We start from the raw sequence: 24350 nt of genomic DNA on the forward strand, positions 1-24350 counted from the left end.
GTTAAACAAATCAAAATATATTTTATATTTGAGATTTCTTCAAATAGTCACCCTTTGCCTTTATGACAGCTTTGCAAACTCATGGCATTCTCTCAACCAGCTTCATCTGGAATGCTTTTCCAACAGTCTTGAAGGAGTTCCCACATATGGTGAGCCCTTGTTGGCTGCTTTTCCTTCACTCTGCCGTCCAACTCATCCCAAACCATCTCAATTGGGTTGAGTTCGGGGGATTGTGGAGGCCAGGTCATCTGATGCAGCACTCCATCACTCTCCTTCTTGGTCAAATAGCCCTTACACAGCCTGGAGGTGTGTTGGGTCATTGTCCTGTTGAAAAACAAATGATAGTCCCACTAAGCCCAAACCAGATGGGATGGCGTATCACTGCAGAATGCTGTGGTAGCCATGCTGGTTAAGTGTGCCTTGAATTCTAAATAAATCACAGACCGTGTCACCAGCAAAGAACCCCCACACCATAACACCTCCTCCTCCGTGCTTTATGGTGGGAACTACACATGCGGAGATCATCCGTTCACCCACACCGCATCTCACAAAGTCACGGCGATTGGAACCAAAAATCTCCAATTTAGACTCCAGACAAAGGACACATTTCCACCGGTATAATGTCCATTGCTCGTGTTTCTTGGCCCAAGCAGGTCTCTTCTTCTTATATGTGTCTTTTAGTAGTGGTTTCTTTGCAGCAATTCGACCATGAACGCCTGATTCACACAGTCCCCTCTGAACAGTTGATGTTGAGATGTGTCTGTTACTTGAACTCTGTGAAGCATTTATTTGGGCTGCAATTTCTGAGGCTGGTAACTCTAATGAACTTGTCCTCTGCAGCAGAGGTAACTCTGGGTCTTCCATTCCTGTGGCGGTCCTCATGAGAGCCAGTTTCATCATAGTGCTCGATAGTTTTTGCAACTGCACTTGAAGAAACGTTCAAAGTTCTTGAAATTTTCCAGATTGACTGACCTTCATGTCTTAAAGTAATGATGGACTGTCGTTTCTCTTTGCTTATTTGAGCTGTTCTTGCCATAATATGGACTTGGTCTTTTACCAAATAGGACTATCTTCTGTATACCCCCCTACCTTGTCACAACACAACTGATTGGCTCAAACGCATTAAGAAGGAAAGAAATTCCACAAATAAACTTTTAAGAAGGCACACCTGTTAATTTAAATGCATTCCAGGTGACTACCTCATGACGCTGGTTGAGAGAATGCTAAGAGTGTGCAAAGCTGTTGTCATGACTTCCTCCGAAGCTGCCTCCTCTCCTGGTTCGGGCAGGCTTCGGCGTTCGTCGTCACCGGCATTCTAGCCACTGCCGCTCCTCAACTCATCATTCCATTTGTTTTGTCTTGTTTATTACACACACCTGGTTCATATCCCCTCATCAGTACCCGTATAAGTGTTCCCTCTGCCCCCTTGTCTTTGTGTGTGATTGTTTATTGTAAGGAGAGTGAAGCTCGGTTGAGCTCCTTGTATTTTGTATTGCCAGGTTATTTTCCCTGTTTGCCTTGTTGGGTCCAGTGCGCACTGGACTGTTTTTACACATTACTGCATAACTCTGTATTCCGGAATAAATCCTGTTATTCTGTGATTTACCCTCCTGCGCCTGACTCCTTCAAATCACTCATCACAGAATCACACAACGCCATGGAGTCAGCAGGAGAGGAGCACATGCCTGGAGTCGTGGCACAGGTCCGGTAGCATTCGACGATGCTAGCCAGCTTGGGAGAAGCGATCTGTCAGGAACAGCTGAACGACCGGATCCAGCCACCCACACCCCAGCACCCAGAGGGATCCATATATCCCGACCACGGGATTTCGACGGGACAGCTGCTCTCTGCCAGGGATTCCTCCTCCAACTGGAGCTGTACTATTCAAGCATCAGTCAGTCCCCATCGGAGCAGGAGAAGGTGTCCGCCCTCGTCTCTTATCTCTCGGGGAAAGCCCTGGAGTCGGCCAACGCGGCATGGAATGAAGGAGAAGCCGCATTGGACAACTACGGGGAGTTCGCTCACCTCTTTCGGGCTGTCTTCGATCACCCGCCCGAGGGTAGGGAAGCGGGCGAGCGGCTGGTCCACCTGATGCAGGGGACGAGGACCGCGCAGGACTTCGCCCTGGAGTTCCGGACTTTGCCCTGGAGTTCCGGACTCTAGCAGCTGGGTCCGGGTGGAACGAGCGGGCCCTCATCGACCACTTCCGGTGCCATCTACGGGAGGACGTCTGAAGGGAGCTAGCCTGACAGGACACCATGTTGTTCTTCACTCAACTGGTGGACATGGCCATCCGGTTGGACAACCTGCTGGCGGCCAGAGGACGTCCTGGAGGGGGCCTGCCCGTTCCACCCACCCCAACCCGGATCACGAGCTGATGGAGCTGGGTGGAGCGGCGATCCGGGAGAGCGGAGGATGACAACGCCAGTGTCGCTCTGGTGGCACAAGAGGACATTTCACTGCACAATGTCGTCAGCGTTCTTTTGGGTCTGGACGCGACAAGCAGGGCACTCACGCGTCACCCCAGGTATCGAACACCCTCACTCGTTCAGAGCCCTCTGCTGCGCACTCTACCCTACCCATCCACTTTCCTGATTACATTGTAGTTCCCCAGTGTAAGGCGCTGGTCGTTTCAGGCGCAGCTGGGAACTTTATGGACAGGTCATTTTCACATAGTCTAGGCATTACATTGGTTCCCCTATCCATTCCACTCCCCATCAGAGCACTTGACAGTCGACCATTAGGGTCCGGGTTCGTTAGGGAGTTTATAGCACCAGTCACTATGGTTACACACGAGACTCATCGAGAGCAAGTAACTTTTTTATTATTGAGTCTCCTGATTACCCTGTTGTGTTAGGTCTTCCCTGGTTAGCACTCCACAACACCACCTTTTCATGGCCGCAGAGGGTTCTCACAGGGTGGTTGAGAGAGTGTCAGGGAAGGTGTCTAGGTGTTTCTGTTGGTGCAACCACGGTGGAAAGTCCAGACAGTACCTCCACTGTGCGCACTCCCCCCAAATACCTCGATTTGGCGCATGCATTTTCCAAAATGCAGGCGACCAAATTACCATCTCATCGGGCGGGGGATTGCATGATATACCTCTGGGTAGACGCTGTGCCTCCCAGGAGTCATGTGAATCCCCTGTCACAGGCTGAAACGGAGGCTATGGAGACATACGTCTCCGAGTCCCTGCGCCAGGGGTTTATACATCCCTCCACTTCGCCCGCCTCCTCGAGTTTCTTTTTTGTGAAGAAGAAAGATGGAGGTCTGCGCCCTTGCATTGATTGCCGATCACTGAACAAGGGGACGATATGATTTAGTTATCCTCTACCCCTCATTCCATCTGTGATCAAGTCAATGCATGGGGCGTGCTTCTTCACAAAATTAGATCTCCGGAGTGCGTACAACCTGGTGCGTGTCTGAGAGGGGGACGAGTGGAAGATAGCATTCAGCACAACCACGGGGCATTACAAATACCTGCTGATGCCTTATGGTTTGATGAATGCTCCATCCGTCTTCCAGTCCTTTGTGAACAAAGTGTATCGGGACATGCTTGGTCAAGGTGTAGTGGTCTACATCGATGACATTCTGGTGTATTCCGCTACGCACGCCGAGCATGTGTCCCTGGTTCGCAAAGTGCTGGCCCGACTGTTGGAACATGACCTTTATGCCAAGGCAGAAAAGTGTCTGTTTTTCCAACAGTCCGTCTCCTTCCTTGGATACCGCATTACCACCTCAGGTGTGGAGATGGAGGGAGATCACAATTCAGCCGTACGTAATTGGCCAACTCCAACCACCGTAAAGGAGGTGCAGCGCTGTATTGGCTTTGCCAACTACTATCGGAGGTTTATCCGGGGCTTTGGCAAGGTCGTAGCTCCCATCACATCTCTGTTGAAGGGTGGGCCGTCCCGGCTCCACTGGTCTGCTGAGGTTGACAGGGCCTTCAGTAACCTGAGGGGTCTGTTCACCTCAGCCCCGGTACTGGCCCACCCTGATCCATCACTAATGTTCGTAGTGGAGGTGGAAGCGTCCGAGGTAGGGATAGGTGCGGTCCTATCTCAATGCTCGGGCACGCCACCCAAGCTCTGCCCCTGTGCCTTCTTCTCCAAGAAGCTCAGCCCGGCGGAGCAGAACTACGACTTTGGTGATCGGGAGCTGTTGGCTGTTGTCCGAGCCCTGAACGTGTGGAGGCACTGGCTCGAGGGGGCGAAACACCCTTTCTTCATCTGGACAGACCACCGTAACCTGGAGTACATCCGGGCAGCGAGGAGGCTGAACCCTCGCCAGGACAGGTGGGCCCTATTCTTCACCCGGTTTGATTTTACACTATCATACATCCCGGGTACGAAGAACGTGAAGGCAGATGCACTGTCACGGCTGTACAACACAGAGGAGAGGCCCAGAGACAACACCCCCATACTCCTGGCCTCCTGCATTGTGGCGCCGGTAGTATGGGTGATGGACACGGACATAGAGCAGGCGTTACGCACAGAGCCATCTCCACCTCAGTGTCCAGCTGGGCTGCAGTACGTGCCTGCTCTTGTCCGTGACCGTCTGATCTATTGGGCACACACGTCCCCCTCCTCTGGTCACCCAGGTATCGGTCGTACAGTGCGCTGCCTGACCGGAAAGTACTGGTGGCCTACATTGGCTGAGGACGTGAGGGTGTATGTCTCCTCCTGCTCGCTGTGCGCCCAGAGTAAGGCACCTAGGCACCTCCCAGCAGGTAAGTTACAGCCTTTACCAGTTCCACAATGGCCATGGTCCCACTTGAATATTGATTTCCTTACTGATCTTCTCCTCTCTCAAGGTAACACTACCATCCTGGTCGTTGTGGACCACTTTTCCAAAGCCTGCCGCCTCCTTCCTCTGCCCGGTCTCCCCACGGCCCTGCAGACTGCGGAGGCCTTGTTTACATATGTCTTCCAGCACTACGGGGTACCAGAGGACATAGTGTCTGACCGGGGTCCCCAGTTCACATCCAAGGTCTCGAAGGCGTTCATGGAACGTCTGGGGGTCTCGGTCAGCCTGACCTCTGGTTTTCACCCCGAGTCTAATGGGCAGGTGGAACGGGTGAATCATGATGTTGGTAGGTTCCTGCGGTCCTACTGCCAGGACCGGCCGGGGGAGTGGACGGTGTTCTTGCCATGAGCCGAATATGCCCAGAACTCTCTCCGTCACTCCTCCACTAACCTAACGCCATTCCAATGTGTTTTAGGTTATCAACCAGTTCAGGCAATGTGGCATCAGAGCCAGACCGAGGCTCCTGCGGTGGATGACTGGTTTCTGCTAGTGGAGGAGACGTGGAACACTGCTCACGTCCACCTCCAACGCGCGTCGTCAGAAGGCCAACGCTGACCGCCACCGCGTGAGGCCCCGGTCTTTGTATCGGGTGATCGGGTCTGGCTCTCGACCCAGAATCTGCCCATCCGCCTGCCCTGCTGGAAGCTGAGCCTGCGGTTTGTGGGGCCGTTCAAAGTCCTGAGGAGAATAAACGAGGTTACCTATAGGTTATTACTCCCACCAGATTATCGTATTAACCCCTCATTCCAAGTGTCTCTCCTCAGGCAGGTGGTGGCTGGTCCGCTCCAGGAGTCTGAGGTGCGGGAGGTCCCTCCGCCTCCTCTGGACATCGAGGGGGCCCCGGCGTACTCCGTCCATTCCATCCTGGATTCGAGGCGTCGGGTGGGGGGCTTTCAGTACCTCGTGGAGTGGGAGGGGTACGGTCCGGAGGAGCGGTGCTGGGTCCCGGTGAGGGATATCCTCGATCCCTTGAGGTACTGTCACGACTTCCTCCGAAGCTGCCTCCTCTCCTGGTTCAGGCAGGTTTTGGCATTCGTCGTCACCGGCCTTCTAGCCACTGCCACTCCTCAACTCATCATTCCATTTGTTTTGTCTTGCTTATTACACACACCTGGTTCATATCCCCTCATCAGTACCTGTATAAGTGTTCCCTCTGCCCCCTTGTCATTGTGTGTGATTGTTTATTGTGAGGAGAGCGAAGCTTGTTTGTGCTCATTGTATTTTGTTTTGCCAGGTTATTTTCCCTGTGTGCCTTGTTGGTTCCTGTTTTGCACACTGGACTGTTTTGACACATTACTGCGTAACTCTGTATTCCGGAATAAATCCTGTTATTCTGTGATTTACCCTCCTGCGGCTGACTCCTTCAAATCACCCATCCCAACTGTCATCAAGGCAAAGGGTGGCTATTTGAAGAATCTCAAATATAACATATATTTTCATTTGTTTAACACTTTTTTGGTTACTACATGATTCCATATGTGTTATTTCATAGTTTTGATGTCTTCACTATTATTCTACAATGTAAAAAAGTAAAAAATTAAGTGTATTTATAAAGCCCTTTTTACATCAGCAGATGTCACACCATTAGCTAGAGAGGCTGGCTCCCCCTGGTTTTGTTCCTGCAATGCTGCTCATGCAAATCATGGAGACCTTGAACTGCCTGAGTACATGCACATTATCCAGATTTCTACTGCAGATTTAGAAACCAACACACCCCCAATGGAATGAATGACTCCTAGATGGCCCCTGAAATGGCACCTTATTCTCTACATAGTACTCTACTTTTGACCATGGGGCCCATAGGGCTCTGAGAAATCTCTGGGTCTCAAGGACCCCCAGTGTTAACCAGCCTCTCTCTTCCTCAACAGCTAATCTCCATTCACTACTCAACTTCCAGTAGGTATAAACTTGAATCTACATGAATTAATATGGTATAAAAGTGACATATATTCCCTCCTTCCATGTAATTTATTTAGGAAAAGCCAGAGGCGCGATCCTCTTAGTACATGAAGAGATTACAATTTTCTATGTGAAATCTGCTAGACTACAAGCTTACTTCCCCCCGTGGCGAGCAGCGACTGTCTTTCAGTGCCTCCTAAACCCCACAACCGCAGCCAGTCACTCCCTGATAACACCAGCCTCTCTCCTCGCTGACTGAATTAATTACGAAGCCCCACTGAACTGACAAATACAACCGACGCTAAGCAAACATGCAAAAACCTGATCTGTGCAGGAGCTGCGGTTCTTGATAAGATTTCCTGGTGAGGTTACTAAGGACAGGATTTTAACTCGCTTTTCTCATTTTTCTGAGGGAATGGTTGCTACCCAGGGTGGGATTGGGGGGGGGGGGGGGTTGCTTCCCTCCCTCAGGCCTCCGCCGCGTTAAAACTTTAATTCCAGTTAAATTTCACACTGAGGGGTTCCGTCATTAGCTGAAGGAACATTCCAAATAAAGACTTCAGCTCCGATTAGGCTACATTATGCATGCTGGAAGAGAAGGAAAAGTCAGAGGAGGAAATGGTTTCATTACCCCCTCCAAACATGTTGACAGTCCCCCATTTATGTTTGGGGCCCTCAGAGACCCCATTACACTGAGCTTTCTCACAACACAGCTTTCATCATCTCTCTGTTCTGTAGATGATTAGATTCTGCACTACACACACACACACTTTTTGAACGCTACACACACACACATACTTAGAGCGATGCACACACACACACACACAAATTGAAAGGCACACATCCCCACGTACCAAAACACAGAAGAATAAATCTACTTAAGATCAATAATTCTCATTTCTTAAAACCCTGTAATTCTCCACAGAAAACTCAATGCAATTTCCCTCTCCGCTTTGTTGGAAAGGTTTTAGAGCAACGCCGTGCTTGGGGAGTGGGAACATCTTAGATAGATTATAAAGGAATACTGCATTTAAAATGGGGACATAGAGAAAAGACAAGTGGTGGTGGGAGGAAAGGGGGGAGGAAAGGGGGGAGGAAAGAGGGGGATGGAGAGAAGAGGAAGGGGGCTATAGTTTTTGACACTTCACGGTCTTCACAGTAGATCATACTGGTTCATACTGAGTCATACTGAGTCATACTGGTTCGTATTGAGTAACAGAATCAGCAGTATGGGAGGCAGGAAACAGGACAGTAGAGAGGGAGACAGACAGATAGAGATAGAGAGAGAGAGAGAGAGAGAGAGAGAGAGAGAGAGAGAGAGAGAGAGAGAGAGAGAGAGAGAGAGAGAGAGAGAGAGAGAGAGAGAGAGAGAGAGAGAGAGAGAGAGAGAGAGAGAGAGAGAGAGAGAGAGAGAGAGAGAGAGAGAGAGAGAGAGAGATGGTGTGTGACTGGGTGGTTTTTGTCCTGTTAATTGGGAAGCTGATTTCACAGTGCCAGTCGGTCGGGGTAGGGGGGGGGGGGGGGAGGAGGGAGGCGAGGACCACTCTCACTGTCAATACGACTCTCCCCCTCAGAGACACACTGCACAAACTGACAGCACAGAAAATTGGAACAAAGGGGGAAAGCGCATTCTGCTGTAGTACATGACCAATTATGGTGTGTATCTGTCTCTCTCTCTGTGTGTGTGTGTGTGTATATATATATATATATATATATATATATATATATATATGTGTGTGTGTGTGTGTGTGTGTAGCTGCCTTCCTGCCTGCCTGTTTGTGTTCGGGAGAGATCTCACACCAAATGGAGGTGTTTTTACTGGGAAATGGATAAACAACCCAGGAACCATTGCAAGGAAGGATTTTCTCAATGTTCTGCCACAGCATGAGGAGGAGTGCAGAACAAGCCCCCTGAATTTGAGAGACTATCTCTCTCCCTCTTATATTCTGCACCCTTCATCTGCTTGGCTCCACTACTCTCAGCTTTTAACCAGTTTTATTCCCCTCTCACAGAGTAGCAATGGATTTTTAACATGTCAATTAAAAAGATTTCAGCTGAGGCACTCTTCTTACTTAACGGCAGTTCAGGGTATCTTTATAGTTTCACCACTGGGCGGCTTTAACACACACCACAGCCATCTTGTTGCCTCAGATCTCTCCTGCAGATAACAGCCAGAGTCTTAAATGCTGAAATAGAGTCGTTATTTTGATACATGGCCAAATTAAGAGAGCCTCAAATTAAAGTGGTTGCTAATTGAAAGTAGGTAAATCCCTGTGAAGGGATGGAGGGAAGAGCTATGTACTCCTATCTAAGTGGTTACCCTCTATCCTTAATGTTAATCCGGCTAAACTAAGGTTAGTGTGACAGCACTGAAACATAGCCTAGTGGTCCTATTCATTTCAAACAGGTAACTAAGGAGTTTCTAGGGAGAAACTGTGAAGGGTTAGTGTTAGCTATAGCACACTGTGATCACTGTGTATCTGCCTATAGTCCATTCATTCAGTCCTATAGAAGCCATAGAAACTGATCATACTCATGGTCCTTAATGCCACAAAAGAAACTGGGAATAAAATAATGTTGGTTTGCCTTACAACAGGGCTCTCTAAAGCTGTTCCTAGAAACCTACACGATGGTCCAGGAACAAGGTTGGAGAGCTCTGCCTTACAAGAACATCCTGACTACATACTAGTTTGGCATGTTTGTGTGATGTCGTTTTTGAAATGGGCCCAACACAGTACCTGGTGGAACTCCCTCTGGTGTTGGACGGCCCCCACATCGCCACCTATGGGCAGCTGCTCCGACAGCTCCTCGTCCTTGGCCGTCAGCCATTCTATGATCTCCTGCAGGGAGAGCTGCAGCTTCCCACTGTTGTCGGAGAACGCTTCTAGCCGCACTCTGCAGGCAGGCAGACAGGCAGACAGGCAGACAAACAGAAAGACAAACAGAGCACAACGACAGTCAGCCAATGGCTGCTCATGATACCCAACACATTTAGCAATTGGGTGACATTCGTAAACTGCCATCCCACAATCCCCAGTATGAAAAGAGCATCACTAGATGTAACAAATGCAACTTTAAAAACATGACAAAAGCCTAAATGTATGAGATGGTGAAGGAACATATGAGATATTCAATCAGTATAAGTAAAAAGTATGTGTTGTTGCTGGATGAGTTTCTACTGTCACACCCTGATCTGTTTCACCTGTTGTAACAAGGTGAGTAGGACGGAGCCAGGCGCAGGAGGTGTGAATCCAATGAATAGGGTTTATTTGGCCAATACAGCAGTCCGCAGCAATGCGTAAACCAAATACAGTGCGGGTGAATATCCCGGCGATAAAAGTAACATAATGCTCAACACAAAGAGTGCAAAGAGCCTTGGCGTGACCCTGGACAACACCCTGTCGTTCTCCGCTAACATCAAGGCGGTGACCCGATCCTGTAGGTTCATGCTCTACAACATTCGGAGAGTACGACCCTGCCTTACACAGGAAGCGGCACAGGTCCTAATCCAGGCACTTGTCATCTCACGTCTGGATCACTGCAACTCGCTGTTGGCTGGGCTCCCTGCCTGTGCCATTAAACCCCTACAACTCATCCAGAATGCCGCAGACCGTCTGGTGTTCAACCTTCCCAAGTTGTCTCACGTCACCCCGCTCCTCCGCACACTCCACTGGCTTCCAGTTGAAGCTCACATCTGCTACAAGACCATGGTGCTTGCCTACGGAGCTGTGAGGGGAACGGCACCTCCGTACCTTCAGGCTCTGATCAGTCCCTACACCCAAACGAGGGCATTGCGTTCATCCACCTCTGGCCTGCTGGCCCCCCTACCTCTGCGGAAGCACAGTTCCCGCTCAGCCCAGTCAACACTGTTTGCTGCTCTGGCACCCCAATGGTGGAACAAGCTCCCTCACGATGCCAGAACAGCGGAGTCACTCACCACCTTCCGGAGACACTTGAAACCCCACCTCTTTAAGGAATACCTGGGATAGGATAAAGTAATCCTCTTACCCCACCCCCCCAAAAAAAAATAACATATTGTAAAGTGGTTATCCCACTGGCTATAAGGTGAATGCACCAATTTGTAAGTTGCTCTGGATAAGAGCATCTGCTAAATGACGTAAATGTAAAATGTAAAGACGAGCTAGCAACACCTCCACATGGAACAATAACACACAAAGGCATGGGGTAGCAGAGGGAATAATTATACAGAGACTGATGAGGGGATATGTACCAGGTGTGTGTGAAAAACAAGACAAAACAAATGGAATGATGAAAAGAGGAGCGGCAGTGGCTAGATGGCCGGTGACGACGAACGCCGAAGCCTGCCCGAACAAGGAGATGAGGCACGTTCAGAGGGAGTCGTGACACCTGTCTTTGTGATTGTCTCCACCCCCCTCCAGGTGTCGCCCATCTTCCCCATTATCCCCAGTGTATTTATACCTATGTTCTCTGTTTGTCTGTTGCCAGTTCGTTTTGTTTCGTCAAGCCTACCAGCATTTTTCCGCTTGCTCCTGTCTTTCTCAAGTTCCTGTTTTCTAGTTTTCCTGGTTTTGACCATTCTGCCTGCCCTGACCCTGAGCCTGCCTGCCATTCTGTACCTTGTCACACCACCCTGGATTATTGACCTCTGCCTGCTCTGACCCTGAGACTGCCTGCCGTTCTGTACCTTTTGGACTCTGATCTGGATTACTGACCTCTGCCTGACCTTGACCTGTCGTTTCCTGCCCCCTGTTTTTGTAATAAGCTTTTGTTACTTTGACACTGTCTGCATCTGGGTCTTCTCCTGAAGCGTGATAATACTAACTAGCCATGACTGACCCAGCAGACTCGGACCAGCTCCGCAATGTCATCTCCTCCCAAGGAGCCACCATTGGAAGGCACGCGGAGTTGCTTCGTGGTCTCATGGAAAGGTTCCAGACCTTGGCTGAACGCCATGACAGAGCATTTAACACATTGCTGGAGCAATTCCGCGGGTTGTCTGTTAGGCAGTCTACCACGACGGTAACCTCCCAGCCCCTCAGTAACCCGGCTGTTAGCAGCGTGGCCTCCCCGGCCACCCCGGTTTCCCGAGAACCCCACTTACCTCCCCCGGAACGCTTCACTGGAGAGTCGGGAACCTGTCGGGCATTTCTCGGTCAGTGTTTGCGCATCATCGAGCTGCAGCCCTCCTCCTTCCCCTCGGACCGCTCTAAGAGAGCGTATCTCATCACGCTGATGTCCGGGAGGGCTCTCGCCTGGGCTACGGCAGTGTGGGAACAACAGTCGGCCGTATGCTTCAGTCTGGAGGAGTTCATGCAGGAGGTAAAAAAGGTTTTCAATGCTCCATTTTCCTGGAGAGAGGCTGCCCGGAAGTTACTCCATCTTCGGCAAGAACCCAGTAGTGTGGCAGACTATGCAGTGGATTTCCGCACGTTGGCAGCTGAGTGTGTCTGGAACCCGGAAGCTCTGTTCAACACGTTCCTGCACGGAGTATTGGAGGAAGTAAAGGACGAGTTTGCAGCCCGAAAACTACAGACGGATCTTGACTCGCTCATTGCCTTGACCATTCGGATCGATGGGCGACTACGGGAACGTAGGAAGGAGAGGAAGTCAGATTCCACCTCGCCTCCAAGGCATCCCGGAAGTCGCCGACGGCTCTGTTGCCGAGACAACCCCAGGCTACCCGAGTTCCCCCAAGAGTCTCCGAAGTCTGCCGATCCACCTCTTCCCGAGCCGATGCAACTAGGCAGAGCTAGGCTGTCTCCAGCCAAACGGCAATACAGGCTTCACACGAAGAGTTGCCTGTATTGCGGGTCTACTGGTCATTTTGTGTCCACCTGTCCACTAAAAGACCAGGCTCACCGGTAGGGGTGAGTACTCTGGTGGGCCATACGGATAACTTTTCCTCTCCCCTTACTCCCCCTTTTCCTGCCATCTTGCTGTGGCGGAACCAGTCAAAATCTCTCCGGGTACTCATCGACTCTGGGGCCGATGAGAGCTTTATGGACGATACCCTGGCGTCCAAGCTGGGCATCCCCACTCAGCCCCTCTCCATTCCCATGGACTTTAGAGCGCTGGATGGGTGCTCTATAGGCCGCTCATTGCCTGAAGTCAGTGCAGCCTGCCCCGGGAGGTCTTCCTGGGGGCTCAGACGTTGCCTCGGACCTCTCCGCCTTTCCCACGGAGTATCAGGACCTCCGGGAGGTGTGCAGTAAGGCCCAGGCCACTTCGGCCGCACCAACCCTACGACTGCAGAATTGACCTTCTCCCAGGCACCCCTCCGCCCCGGGGACGTCTGTATTCGCTGTCGTGTCCGGAGACCAAGGCTATGGATACCTACATTGAGGACTCCCTAGCTGCCGGGTTCATCTGTCCTTCTGCCTCCCCCGCCGGCGCAGGGTTCTTCTTTGTGGAGAAGAAGGACAAAACTCTGCGCCCGTGCATTGACTACCGGGGCCTCAACGACATCACAGTGAATAACCGCTACCCGCTACCACTCATCTCCTCGGCCTTCGAGCCGCTCCAGGGGGCCAACATGTTCTCCAAGCTGGACCTACGGAACGCCTACCACCTGGTGCGGATACGGGAGGGGGACGAGTAGAAGACTGCCTTCAACACAGTCAGCGTTCACTACGAGTATCTGGTCATACCATTTGGCCTTAACAATGCTCCAGCTGTGTTCCAGGCCCTGGTTAATGATGTACTCCGCGACATGTTGAACCGGTTCGTCTTTGTCAACCTCGACGACATCCTCGTCTTCTCCCGCTCCGTCCAAGAACACGTGCTCCACGTCCGACAGGTCCTCCAACGCCTCCTGGAGAACCAGCTTTTTGTGAAAGCGGAGAAATGCGAATTCCATCGCTCCACCATCCCCTTCCTGGGCTACATCATCGCAGCAGGAAGTGTACAGATGGATCCCGGGAAGGTGAGAGCGGTGGTGGATTGGCCCCAAACTACGTCCAGAGTGCAACTGCAACGTTCCTGGGATTTGCCAACTTTTATTGCCGCTTTATCCTGGGTTACAGCACCCTGGCTTCCCCCCTGTCTGCACTCACCTCTCCCAAGGTTCCGTTCACATGGTCCCCAGCTGCTGACCGTGCGTTCTGGGATCTCAAACACCGTTTCACCACTGCTCCCGTCTTGGTTAATCCTGACCCGTCCCACCAGTTCGTGGTGGAGGCCGATGCTTCGGATGTCGGAGTGGGGGCGGTCCTGTCCCAGCGTTCGGCCCTGGACCTCAAGTTACATCACTGCGCCTTCTTCTCCCATCGCCTCAACACCACAGAGAGGAATTACGATGTGGGGAATCATGAGCTTCACGCGGTGAAGATGGCGTTGGAGGAGTGGAGGCACTGGCTGGAGGGGGCGGAACATCCATTCATTGTGTGGACAGACCACAAGAACTTGGAATGTCTCCGCACCGCCAAGCGTCTCAATTCCAGGCAAGCTAGGTGGGACCTGCTTTTCACCTGGTTCAACTTCTCCCTCTCATACCGACCGGTATCCAAGAATGTCAAGCAAGATGTGCTGTCACGCCGCTACACCCCCGCGGCTACACACCCGGAATCCGAGACCATCCTTCCCACCTCGTGCTTGGCGACGGCACTCAGTTGGGGAATAGGGAAGCAGGTTCCCAGCCGAACCCCGGGGGGGCCCAGATAACCGGATGTTTTTTCCTGATGCTGTCCGCTCCTCGGTCCTGGAGTGGGCCCACTCCTCCAGGCTTACCTGCACCCGGGCTCCCGTCGGTCCCTGGCCTTTGTGCGACAACGCTTTTGGTGGCCTACCATGGTTCCTGACGTCTCCACATTCGTTGCCGCCTGCACAATCTGTGCGCAGAACAAAACTCCTCGGTAAGCTTTGGCTGGTCTCCTCCAACCTCTGCCTGTTCCTCCCCATCCCTGGTCTCACATATCCCTGGACTTTGTCACGGTTCTGGAGACCTGGACACAACTCTACGCTGCCTGGTCTCCGCCAACCCCACCACCTGGAGCCAGCAACTAGTGTGGGTCGAATACGCCCGCAACAGCCTTCCCTGCTCTGCCACGGGTCTTTCGCCCTTTGAGTGTTCCCTGGGTTATCAGCCCCTGCTCTTCCTGGAGCAAGAGGAAGAGGTCGGCATTCCCTCGGCCCAGATATTTGTCCACCGCTGTCGTCATACCTGGAGGCTCTTCTCAAGACCACCTCCAGGTGTCAACGATAAGCGGACCGTCACTGGACCCCGGCTCCCCGGTATCATCTCGGGCAGAAGGTATCCTGTCCACCCGAGATCTGCCCCTCCGGGTGGAGTCCCGCAAACTTTCCGCCCGGTTTATCGGCCCTTTCCCCATCTCCAAGATCATTAGCCCCTCTGCTGTTCGTCTTACATTTACATTTTAGTCATTTAGCAGACGCTCTTATCCAGAGCGACTTACAGGAGCAATTAGGGTTAAGTGCCTTGCTCAAGGGCACATCGACAGATTTTTCACCTAGTCGGCTCGGGGATTAGAACCAGCGACCTTTCGGTTACTGGCACAACGCTCTTAACCACTAAGCTACCTGCCGCCGTCTTCTGTTGCCCGTACCCTCCGTATATATATCCCACTTTTCATGTGTCTAGGATCAAATTCATGTCTCACAGCCCTTTGTCTCCTGTTTCCATGCCAAACCCTCTCTCCCGTCTCATCGACGGCCAACCGGCGTACTCAGTGAGGCATCTCCTGAATGTTCGACCTCGGGGCAGGGGATTCCAGTACCTGGTTGACTGGGAGGGTTATGGCCCGGAGGAGAGGTGCTGGGTCCCCACTAGGGACATCCTGGACCCAGGCCTCATCGCTGAGTTTCAACGCCGGCACCCCGGTCAACCAGGTATGCGCCCTGGTAGGGGGGGTTTTCACCTGTCTTTGTGATTGTCTCCACCCCCCTCCTGGTGCCGCCCATCTTCCCCATTATCCCCAGTGTATTTATACCTGTGTTCTCTGTTTGTCTGTTGCCAGTTCATTTTGTTTCGTCAAGCCTACCAGTTTTTCCCCTTTCTCCTGTCTTTGTCAAGTTCCTGTTTTCTAGTTTTCCTGGTTTTGACCATTCTGCCTGCCCTGACCCTGAGCCTGCCTGCCGTTCTGTACCTTGTCACACCACCCTGGATTATTGACCTCTGCCTGCCCTGCCCCTAAACTTTTGTTACTTCGACACTGTCTGCATCTGGGTCTTCTCCTGAAGCATGATATCTACGACATGAATCATTATGACGCAATTAATATCCTTACCGGTGTTGTGGTGCATACATAACATTTTTCTCAATGTGAAAGTGCCCCATTGTTTCAATTACACACCAGATCTCCAGCTTGCAGCTACCACTGAAAGTATAATTTTTCCTGCAGAATGTCATTCACCACCATTGTAGAGGGGAGGACAGAGCGAAGGGGGGGGTTTAACCACACACTTTGCAAAAAGTGTGTGGTTAAAATTGCCAAAAAACACACACATTTCTTTCCCCAGGGTGAGACAGGGATGCAGCTTAAGCCCCACCCAATTCAACATATATATCAACGAATTGGTGAGTGCACTAGAAACGTCTGCAGCACCCGGCCTCACCCTACTAGAATCTGAAGTCAAATGTCTACTGTTTGCTGATGATCTGGTGCTTCTGTCCCCAACCAAGGAGGGCCTTCAGCAGCACCTATATCTTCTGCACAGATTCTGTCAGACCTGGGCCCTGACAGTAAATCTCAGTAAGACAAAAATAATGGTGTTCCAAAAAAGGTCCAGTTGCCAGGCTCACAAATACAAATTCCATCTAGACACCGTTGCCCTAGAGCACACAAAAAACGATACATACCACGGCCTAAACATCAGCAACACAGGTAACTTCCACAAAACTGTGAACGATCTGAGAGACAAGGCAAGAAGGGCCTTCTATGACATCAAAAGGAACATACAATTCTACATACCAATTAGGATCTGGCAAAAAATACTTGAATCAGTTATACAACCCATTGCCCTTTATGGTTGTGAGGTCACCAACCAAGAATTCACAAAATGGGGCAAACACCAAATTGAGACTCTGCATGCAGAATTCTGCAAAGATATCCTCTGTGTACAGCGTAAAACACCAAATAATGCATGCAGAGCAGAATTAGGCCGATACCCGCTAATTATCAAAATCCAGAAAAGAGCCATTAAATTCTACAACCACCTAAAAGGAAGCGATTCCCAAACCTTCTATAACAAAGCCATCACCTACAGAGAAATGAACCTGGAGAAGAGTCCCCTAAGCAAGCTGGTCCTGGGGCTCTGTTCACAAACACAAACAGACCCCACAGAGCCCCAGGACAACAACACAATTAGACCCAACCAAATCATGAGAAAACAAAAAGAGAATTACTTGACACATTGGAAATAATTAACAAAAAAACAGCGCTATTTGGCCCTAAACAGAGAGTACACAGTGGCAGAATACCTGACCACTGTGACTGACCCAAACTTAAGGAAAGCTTTGATTATGTACAGACTCAGTGAGCATAGCCTTGCTATTGAGAAAGGCCGCCGTAGGCAGACATGGCTCTCAAGAGAAGACAGGCTATGTGCACACTGCCCACAAAATGAGGTGGAAACTGAGCTGCACTTCCTAACCTCCTGCCAAATGTATGACCATATTAGAGACACATATTTCCATCAGATTACACAGATCCACAAAGAATTCGAAAACAAACCCAATTTTGATAAACTCCCTTATCTACTGGGTGAAATACCACAGTGTGCCATCACAGCAGCAAGATGTGTGACATGTTGCCACAAGAAAAGGGCAACCAGTGAAGAACAAACACCATTGTAAATACAACCCATATTTATGTTTATTTATTTTCCCATTTGTACTTTAACTATTTGCACATTGTTACAACACTGTATATATACATAATATGACATTTGAAATATCTTTATTCTTTTGGAACTTCTGAGTGTAATGTTTACTGTTAATTGTTATTGTTTATTTCACTTTTGTTTACTATCTACTTCACTTGCTTTGGCAATGTTAACATACATTTCCCATGTCAATAAAGCCCTTAAATTGAAATTGAGAGAGAGAGAGAGAGAGAGAGAGAGAGAGAGAGAGAGAGAGAGAGAGAGAGAGAATGTGTGCCACCAGCTACCGCTTTGACTGCCACAAAGCTGGTGATATGTGAGAGGAGGGAGGCACATTGCAGAAATGCTAGTCATGGTGATGTGGTAGTGAGCACTATGGAGCTAGTCATGGTGATGTGGTAGTGAGCACTATGGAGCTAGCCATGGTGATGTGGTAGTGAGCACTATGAAGCTAGCCATGGTGATGTGGTAGTGAGCACTATGGAGCTAGTCATGGTGATGTGGTAGTGAGTACTATGGAGCTAGCCATGGTGATGTGGTAGTGAGCACTATGGAGCTAGTCATGGTGATGTGGTAGTGAGCACTATGGAGCTAGCCATGGTGATGTGGTAGTGAGCACTATGGAGCTAGCCATGGTGATGTGGTAGTGAGCACTATGGAGCTAGTCAATGTGATGTGGTAGTGAGCACTATGGAGCTAGCCATGGTGATGTGGTAGTGAGCACTATGGAGCTAGTCATGGTGATGTGGTAGTGAGCACTATGGAGCTAGCCATGGTGATGTGGTAATGAGCACTATGGAGCTAGTCATGGTGATGTGGTAGTGAGCACTATGGAGCTAGCCATGGTGATGTGGTAATGAGCACTATGGAGCTAGTCATGGTGATGTGGTAGTGAGCACTATGGAGCTAGCCATGGTGATGTGGTAGTGAGCACTATGGAGCTAGTCATGGTGATGTGGTAGTGAGCACTATGGAGCTAGTCATGGTGATGTGGTAGTGAGCACTATGGAGCTAGTCATGGTGATGTGGTAGTGAGCACTATGGAGCTAGTCATGGTGATGGGAGCAGTAACAGAGAGCTACTGTCACTGTTACTGCCAATATGTCGACCAGGTCAACAGGTGTGCAAAACAGTGCTGTAGCAAAACACACAGATACAAATAAAAGGAGACCTATAGACATCAGTCTGAATCATATAAATGGTACATTGGATTAGTTGTTTCCTGCAGAGACAAAGGTACTTGTCAAAGAACACAGCCTGGCTTGTCATTTCCTGTGACATTTCCTAGACACTGATTAGTTGACAAAGAAGAGAGTTGGAGTGTCTCTTAAAAGCCCTTAAGGAAGGAAGTTATTTTGTGCGTAGATCAATTGGGTGGGATAACGCACGTGCGCGCGTGTGTGTAAAAGAAAAAGAGATACTGTAGAGAGAATCTGTATCTGTTTGTGTACAGCTCTGTTAACAGTACACACTTAGAAAAATGGGTTCATTGGGGTTCTACAGTATATACAACCTTTTGGTTCTTTGGTCAAAATTGAAGAGCCTTTTTCAGAAAAAGGTTAAATCCTGGACAGATAGAACCCCAAGGTTCTATCATTCAAAAATCAACTGCCATTTTTATCCAGCATAACAAGAACTCAAGACAGTTGGAAATAGGGCCTACCAATAAGCAAATTTTTTTATGGTAAGCAAAGTTTCTTTTTTTATTCAAACAAATGAAGCCATAATCATGTGATTAACTATAAGCTAGATAAATACGGCTCTTTTAGAGTTGGAACTTTATAGGCTACCGTTTGGTTGGTAGCTAGCTGAGGAAAAAGCCTCCTCTAATTAGTCACTTTACAAGCTAGCTGACTCATCTTACAAATAAACTGTCATTGTAATTATTGAATATGCCAAATAGAACTATATACCCAGCCTGACATTGGCAATTAGCTCATTGTTACTATTTCAGTACTTCAGTGTGGAGTCAGAGGCAGATTCCTCTTTCGGCTGCTGCTGATGACAACTGTAAGTTGGTCTTCAGCATGATAATAATGATATGTATGCATATTATTTAGTCTTCATTTTTGCAGATATTCAATAGACTCATGTTTTGGCTCCTCATGTTCTTCTTAGGAACCAGCCAGGCAATACCCCATACTGTAGCTGTCCCATGAAGAAGGCATAAACCCTCTGAAGGTTGATACCAAAACTGACGTGGGCCATTATTCAAATAAAGAACCTCCCTGACCAACAGTGCATATTTCCAAACTACGTTTGCATTACTGTACCTAAACTGTTAGTGTTTGAGTTTGACTGTTAGGACAATACAATCTCAAAACTATGCTGGTATTGTTTTGTGCATTATTTCATGGCATTATATTATCTTCTTAGCTAGTACTATTGAACTAGTAGTAGCCTAGCCATAATTCATTCATGGTTCTATACAGAGTTCTATATGGAACACATTTGGTTCAGTGAAGAAGAACCTGTAGGGTTCTGTTCAAAGAACCCTACAAAAGGGGTCTACTGTATACTGAACACAAATATAAACGCAACATGTAAAGTGTTCGACCCATGTTTCATGAGCTGAAATAAAAGATCCCATAAATTTTCCAAATGCTTCTTTCTCTCAATTGTGTGCACAAATGTGTTTACATCGCTGTTAGTGAGCATTTCTCCTTTGCCAAGATAATCCATCCACCTGACAGGTGTGGCATATCAAGAAGCTGATTAAACAGCATGATCATTACACAGGTGCACCTTGTGCTGGGAACAATACAAGGCCACTCTAAAATGTGCAGTTTTGTCACACAACACAATGCCACAGATGTCTCAAGTTTTGAGGGCGTGTGCAATTGGCATGCTGACTGCAGGAATGTCCACCAGAGCTGTTGCCAGAGAACTGAATGTTCATTTCTCTTCCATAACCAACATTGTTTTGGAGAATTTGTCAGTACATCCAACCAGCCTCACAACTGCAGACCACATGTAACCACACGAGCCCAGGACCTCCACATTAGGCTTCTTCACCTGCGGGATCATCTGTGACCAGCTACCCGGACAGCTGATGAAACTGAGGGGTATTTCTGTCTGTAAAAAAGCCCTATTTTCGGGAAAAACTCATTCTAATTGGCTGGGCCTGGGTCCCCCATGGCTGTGCCCTTGCCCAGTCATGTGAAATCCATAGATTAGGGCCTAATTAATTTATTTCAATTTACTGATTTCTTTATATGAACTGTAACTCAGTAAAATCATTAAAATTGTTGAATGTTGCGTTTATAGTTTTGTTCAGTATATAACTTTTAGTGGTTCCATATAGGAAGCAAGCGATAGAACCCTTTTGAGTTCTATTAGGAACCTTTTTTTTCTAAGAGTGTACCATATATCCTGTGTGTATTTGAGCGTACTGTCCCGTACCCCCTCTGCCTACCCTCCAGCTCAGTGGTAATTGAATCAGAACGAAGGTTATGGTGTGATGTGTGGCCCCAGTGGAACAGGCTCCAGATCAGATCGATGGGTTCAGAGGGACACATGTGGCCTATACTCCCTGGGAATCCTCAGTCCTCAGGGCAGAACATAACCACTGACCCGCAGCCAGCACAGGGCAGTAGCACACACCTGTGTGTGTCTGTGTGTGTGCATTTGTGCATGTGTGCAATCAGTGGTGAACAGCTTTACAGCGCTCTCAATCCCTGCCCAGAGAGCTGTCTCTATGCTGTCACACTGAGGAACACACACTGAGTGGGTCTTTACACATACACATACAAATGCACAAACACACACACACAAACACACACACATACGTGCATGCTGAGTGTCTCCTCACACACACACAAACTTTGTCTCAACACACACTTTGAGTACCTCTAGAAACACAGCACTCAGCATGGATGGAAACCGGGCTGATTCGGATCAGAGAGAGCCAGTCCTCTAATTCCTTTAGTAAGGTTGTTCATCATCAGGCAGCACCCAGGGCAGCTTTACTGGGGCGCTTCAAATGGCCACAAATCAAGCCTCAGGGCCTGGGCCTCTACTCTCACAGACAACCATCACATCACCAACTTCCATTTCACAGTGAAGGTGAAACAAATAGAGTGCCAAGCTGCTGTATGATAATCATTGCTGCTTTATTACAATCATTGCTGCTGTATTACAATCAGTGCTGCTGTATTAGAATCAGTGCTGCTGTATTACAATCATTGCTGCTGTATTACAATCATTGCTGCTGTATTACAATCAGTGCTGCTGTATTAGAATCAGTGCTGCTGTATTAGAATCAGTGCTGCTGTATTAGAATCATTGCCACATGACGGGAGCTGCCTGCTTCAGCTCCAGACCAGACCAAGGCTGGGCTGGACTGGGTTAGGCTGGGCTGGACTGGGATAGGCTGGACTGGGCTAGGCTGGGCTAGGCTGGGCTTGGTTAGGCTGGACTGGACTGCGAGGAGAGAAGGAGAGAAGTCCTGGAGGTATTTCATCCCCGGTGAGCACAAAAATTGAAGGGCTTTTTATGGGCGCATTCTGATGCATTGAGAAGCCAGATGCCAAGGAGGGAGAGAGGGGGAATGCAGTGAACCCCTCCTGAAGCTGTCAGTGCCGATACACTCGTGGGTGTGGCCACGGCAACAGCAGTCAGGGGCTGTCACAGTCACACATTGCACAAGAGTGTGTGTGCGTACTTGTGTGTGCATGTGTGCGCATGTGTGCATGTGTGTGTGTCTGTATGTGTGTGTGTGTGTGTGTGTGTGTGTGTGTGTGTGTGTGTGTGTGTGTGTGTGTGTTGGTAAAACAGCTCAATATGGCTACTTGGCCATGAGGTAGACAGATAGGCTTGTGTAGCTACTTGGCCATGCCATGAGGTAGACAGATAGGCTTGTGCCAGCTACTTGGCCATGAGGTAGACGGATATGCTTTTGTAGCTTCTTGGCCATGAGGTAGACAGATAGGCTTGTGTAGCTACTTGGCCATGAGGTAGACGGATATGCTTGTGTAGCTACTTGGCCATGAGGTAGACAGACAGGCTTGTTTCCTCCACACTAGATAATAGAACCCAGGCCAATCCATCAGGACCAAAAACAACAAATGATCACAAAAAGAGACCAAAGAAAATGACTTGCCTGTGCAACATGGGCTACAGAGGCGGACACTAAATGTAACATTTCTTCATTATCACCTCCAAAGGAAATAAAGAGGCAAATAGAAATCTAACTCCATAATCAGGTTGGGGGATTATCCTGCGGAGGTTGCTTTGTGGTTCAGTGATTCATTAATGCACAAGATATGAGTGGAGCGTCTTTTTTTAGGAAGGAGGGCGAGAGGGAGCGAAAGAGAGGGAGGGAGGGAGGGAGGGAGGGAGGGAGGGAGGGAGGGGGAGAAAGAACGTGCCTGCGGGGTGTCTCAGAAGCATTCTCTTTGAGGCTTGTGTCTTTCTCCCCCTCCCTTCCTTCCTCCCTCCCTCCCCTTCCTCCTCCCTCCCTCCTTACCCTTGCAGATATGTCATATGTGTGTTGGCACTAGGAGGCTTGTAACTAAACTAACTGTTTCAAAAAAAGAGACTGAGACAGAGACAGAGTTGGAATGAATAGGGCACTAGGGACTATAGGGAGGGGTGGGGGCTATAGGGAGGGGACAAAGTACTATAGGGAGGGGTGGGGACTATGGGGAGGAGACTATGGACTATAGGGATGGGTGGGGACTATAGGGAGGGGTGTGGACTATAGGGAGAGGACTAGGGACTATAGGGAGGGGTGGGGACTATAGGGAGGAGACTAGGACCTATAGGGAGGGGTGGGGGCTATAGGGAGGGGGCGGAGAATATAGGGAGGGGACTAGGGACTATAGGGAGGGGTGGGGACTATAGGGAGGAGACTAGAACCTATAGGGATGGGTGGGGACTATAGGGAGGAGATGAGGGACTATAGGGAGGGGTGGGGGCTATAGGGAGGGAACTACGAACTATAGGGAGGGATGGGGACTATGTGGAGGGGACTAGGGACTATAGGGAGGGGTGGGGACTATAGGGAGGGGACTAGGGACTATAGGGAGGGGTGGGGACTATAGGGAGGGGACTAGGGACTATAGGGATGGGTGAGGACTATAGGGAGGGGGCGGAGACTATAGGGAGGGGACTAGGGACTATAGGGAGGGGTGGGGACTATCGGGAGGGGACTAGGTACTATAGCGAGGGGTGGGGACTATAGGGAGGGGACTAGGGACTATAGGGAGGGGTGGGGACTATAGGGAGGGGACTAGGGACTATAGGGATGGGTGAGGACTATAGGGAGGGGGCGGAGACTATAGGGAGGGGACTAGGGACTATAGGGAGGGGTGGGGACTATCGGGAGGGGACTAGGTACTATAGCGAGGGGGTGGGGACTATAGGGAGGGGACTAGGGACTATAGGGAGGGGTGGAGACTATAGGGAGGGGACTAGGGACTATAGGGAGGGGTGGGGACTATAGGGAGGGGTGGGGACTATAGGGAGGGGACTAGGGACTATAGGGATGGGTGGGGACCATAGGAAGGGGGGCGGAGACTAAAGGGAGGGGACTATGGACATTAGGGATGGGTGGGGACTATAGGGAGGGGATTAGGGACTATAGGGATGGGTGGGACCATAGGGAGGGAGGCGGAGACTATAGGGAGGGGATTAGGGACTATAGGGAGGGGGTGGGGGCTATAGGGAGGGAGGCGGAGACTATAGGGAGGGGACTAGGTACTATAGGGAGGGGTGGGGACTATAGGGAGGGAACTGGGGACTATAGGGAGGGATGGGGACTATAGGGAGGGGACTAGGGACTATAGGGAGGGGTGGGGACTATAGGGAGGGGACTAGGGACTATA

General features: G+C 49.8%; 1 protein-coding gene across 1 annotated transcript in view; it reads right to left on the minus strand.

The window, feature by feature from the left end:
- Window positions 1–24350, minus strand: part of LOC121532286 (dystrophin-related protein 2) — a 131283-nt gene that overhangs the window by 80520 nt on the left and 26413 nt on the right. The window contains exon 3 of the mRNA XM_041838143.2: window positions 9441–9597. Coding sequence (XP_041694077.1) covers window positions 9441–9597 — 157 coding nt within the window. The remainder of the gene's footprint in view (window positions 1–9440; window positions 9598–24350) is intronic.

This window comes from Coregonus clupeaformis, chromosome 2 (assembly GCF_020615455.1).
Source record: "Coregonus clupeaformis isolate EN_2021a chromosome 2, ASM2061545v1, whole genome shotgun sequence".
NCBI lineage: Eukaryota > Metazoa > Chordata > Actinopteri > Salmoniformes > Salmonidae > Coregonus > Coregonus clupeaformis.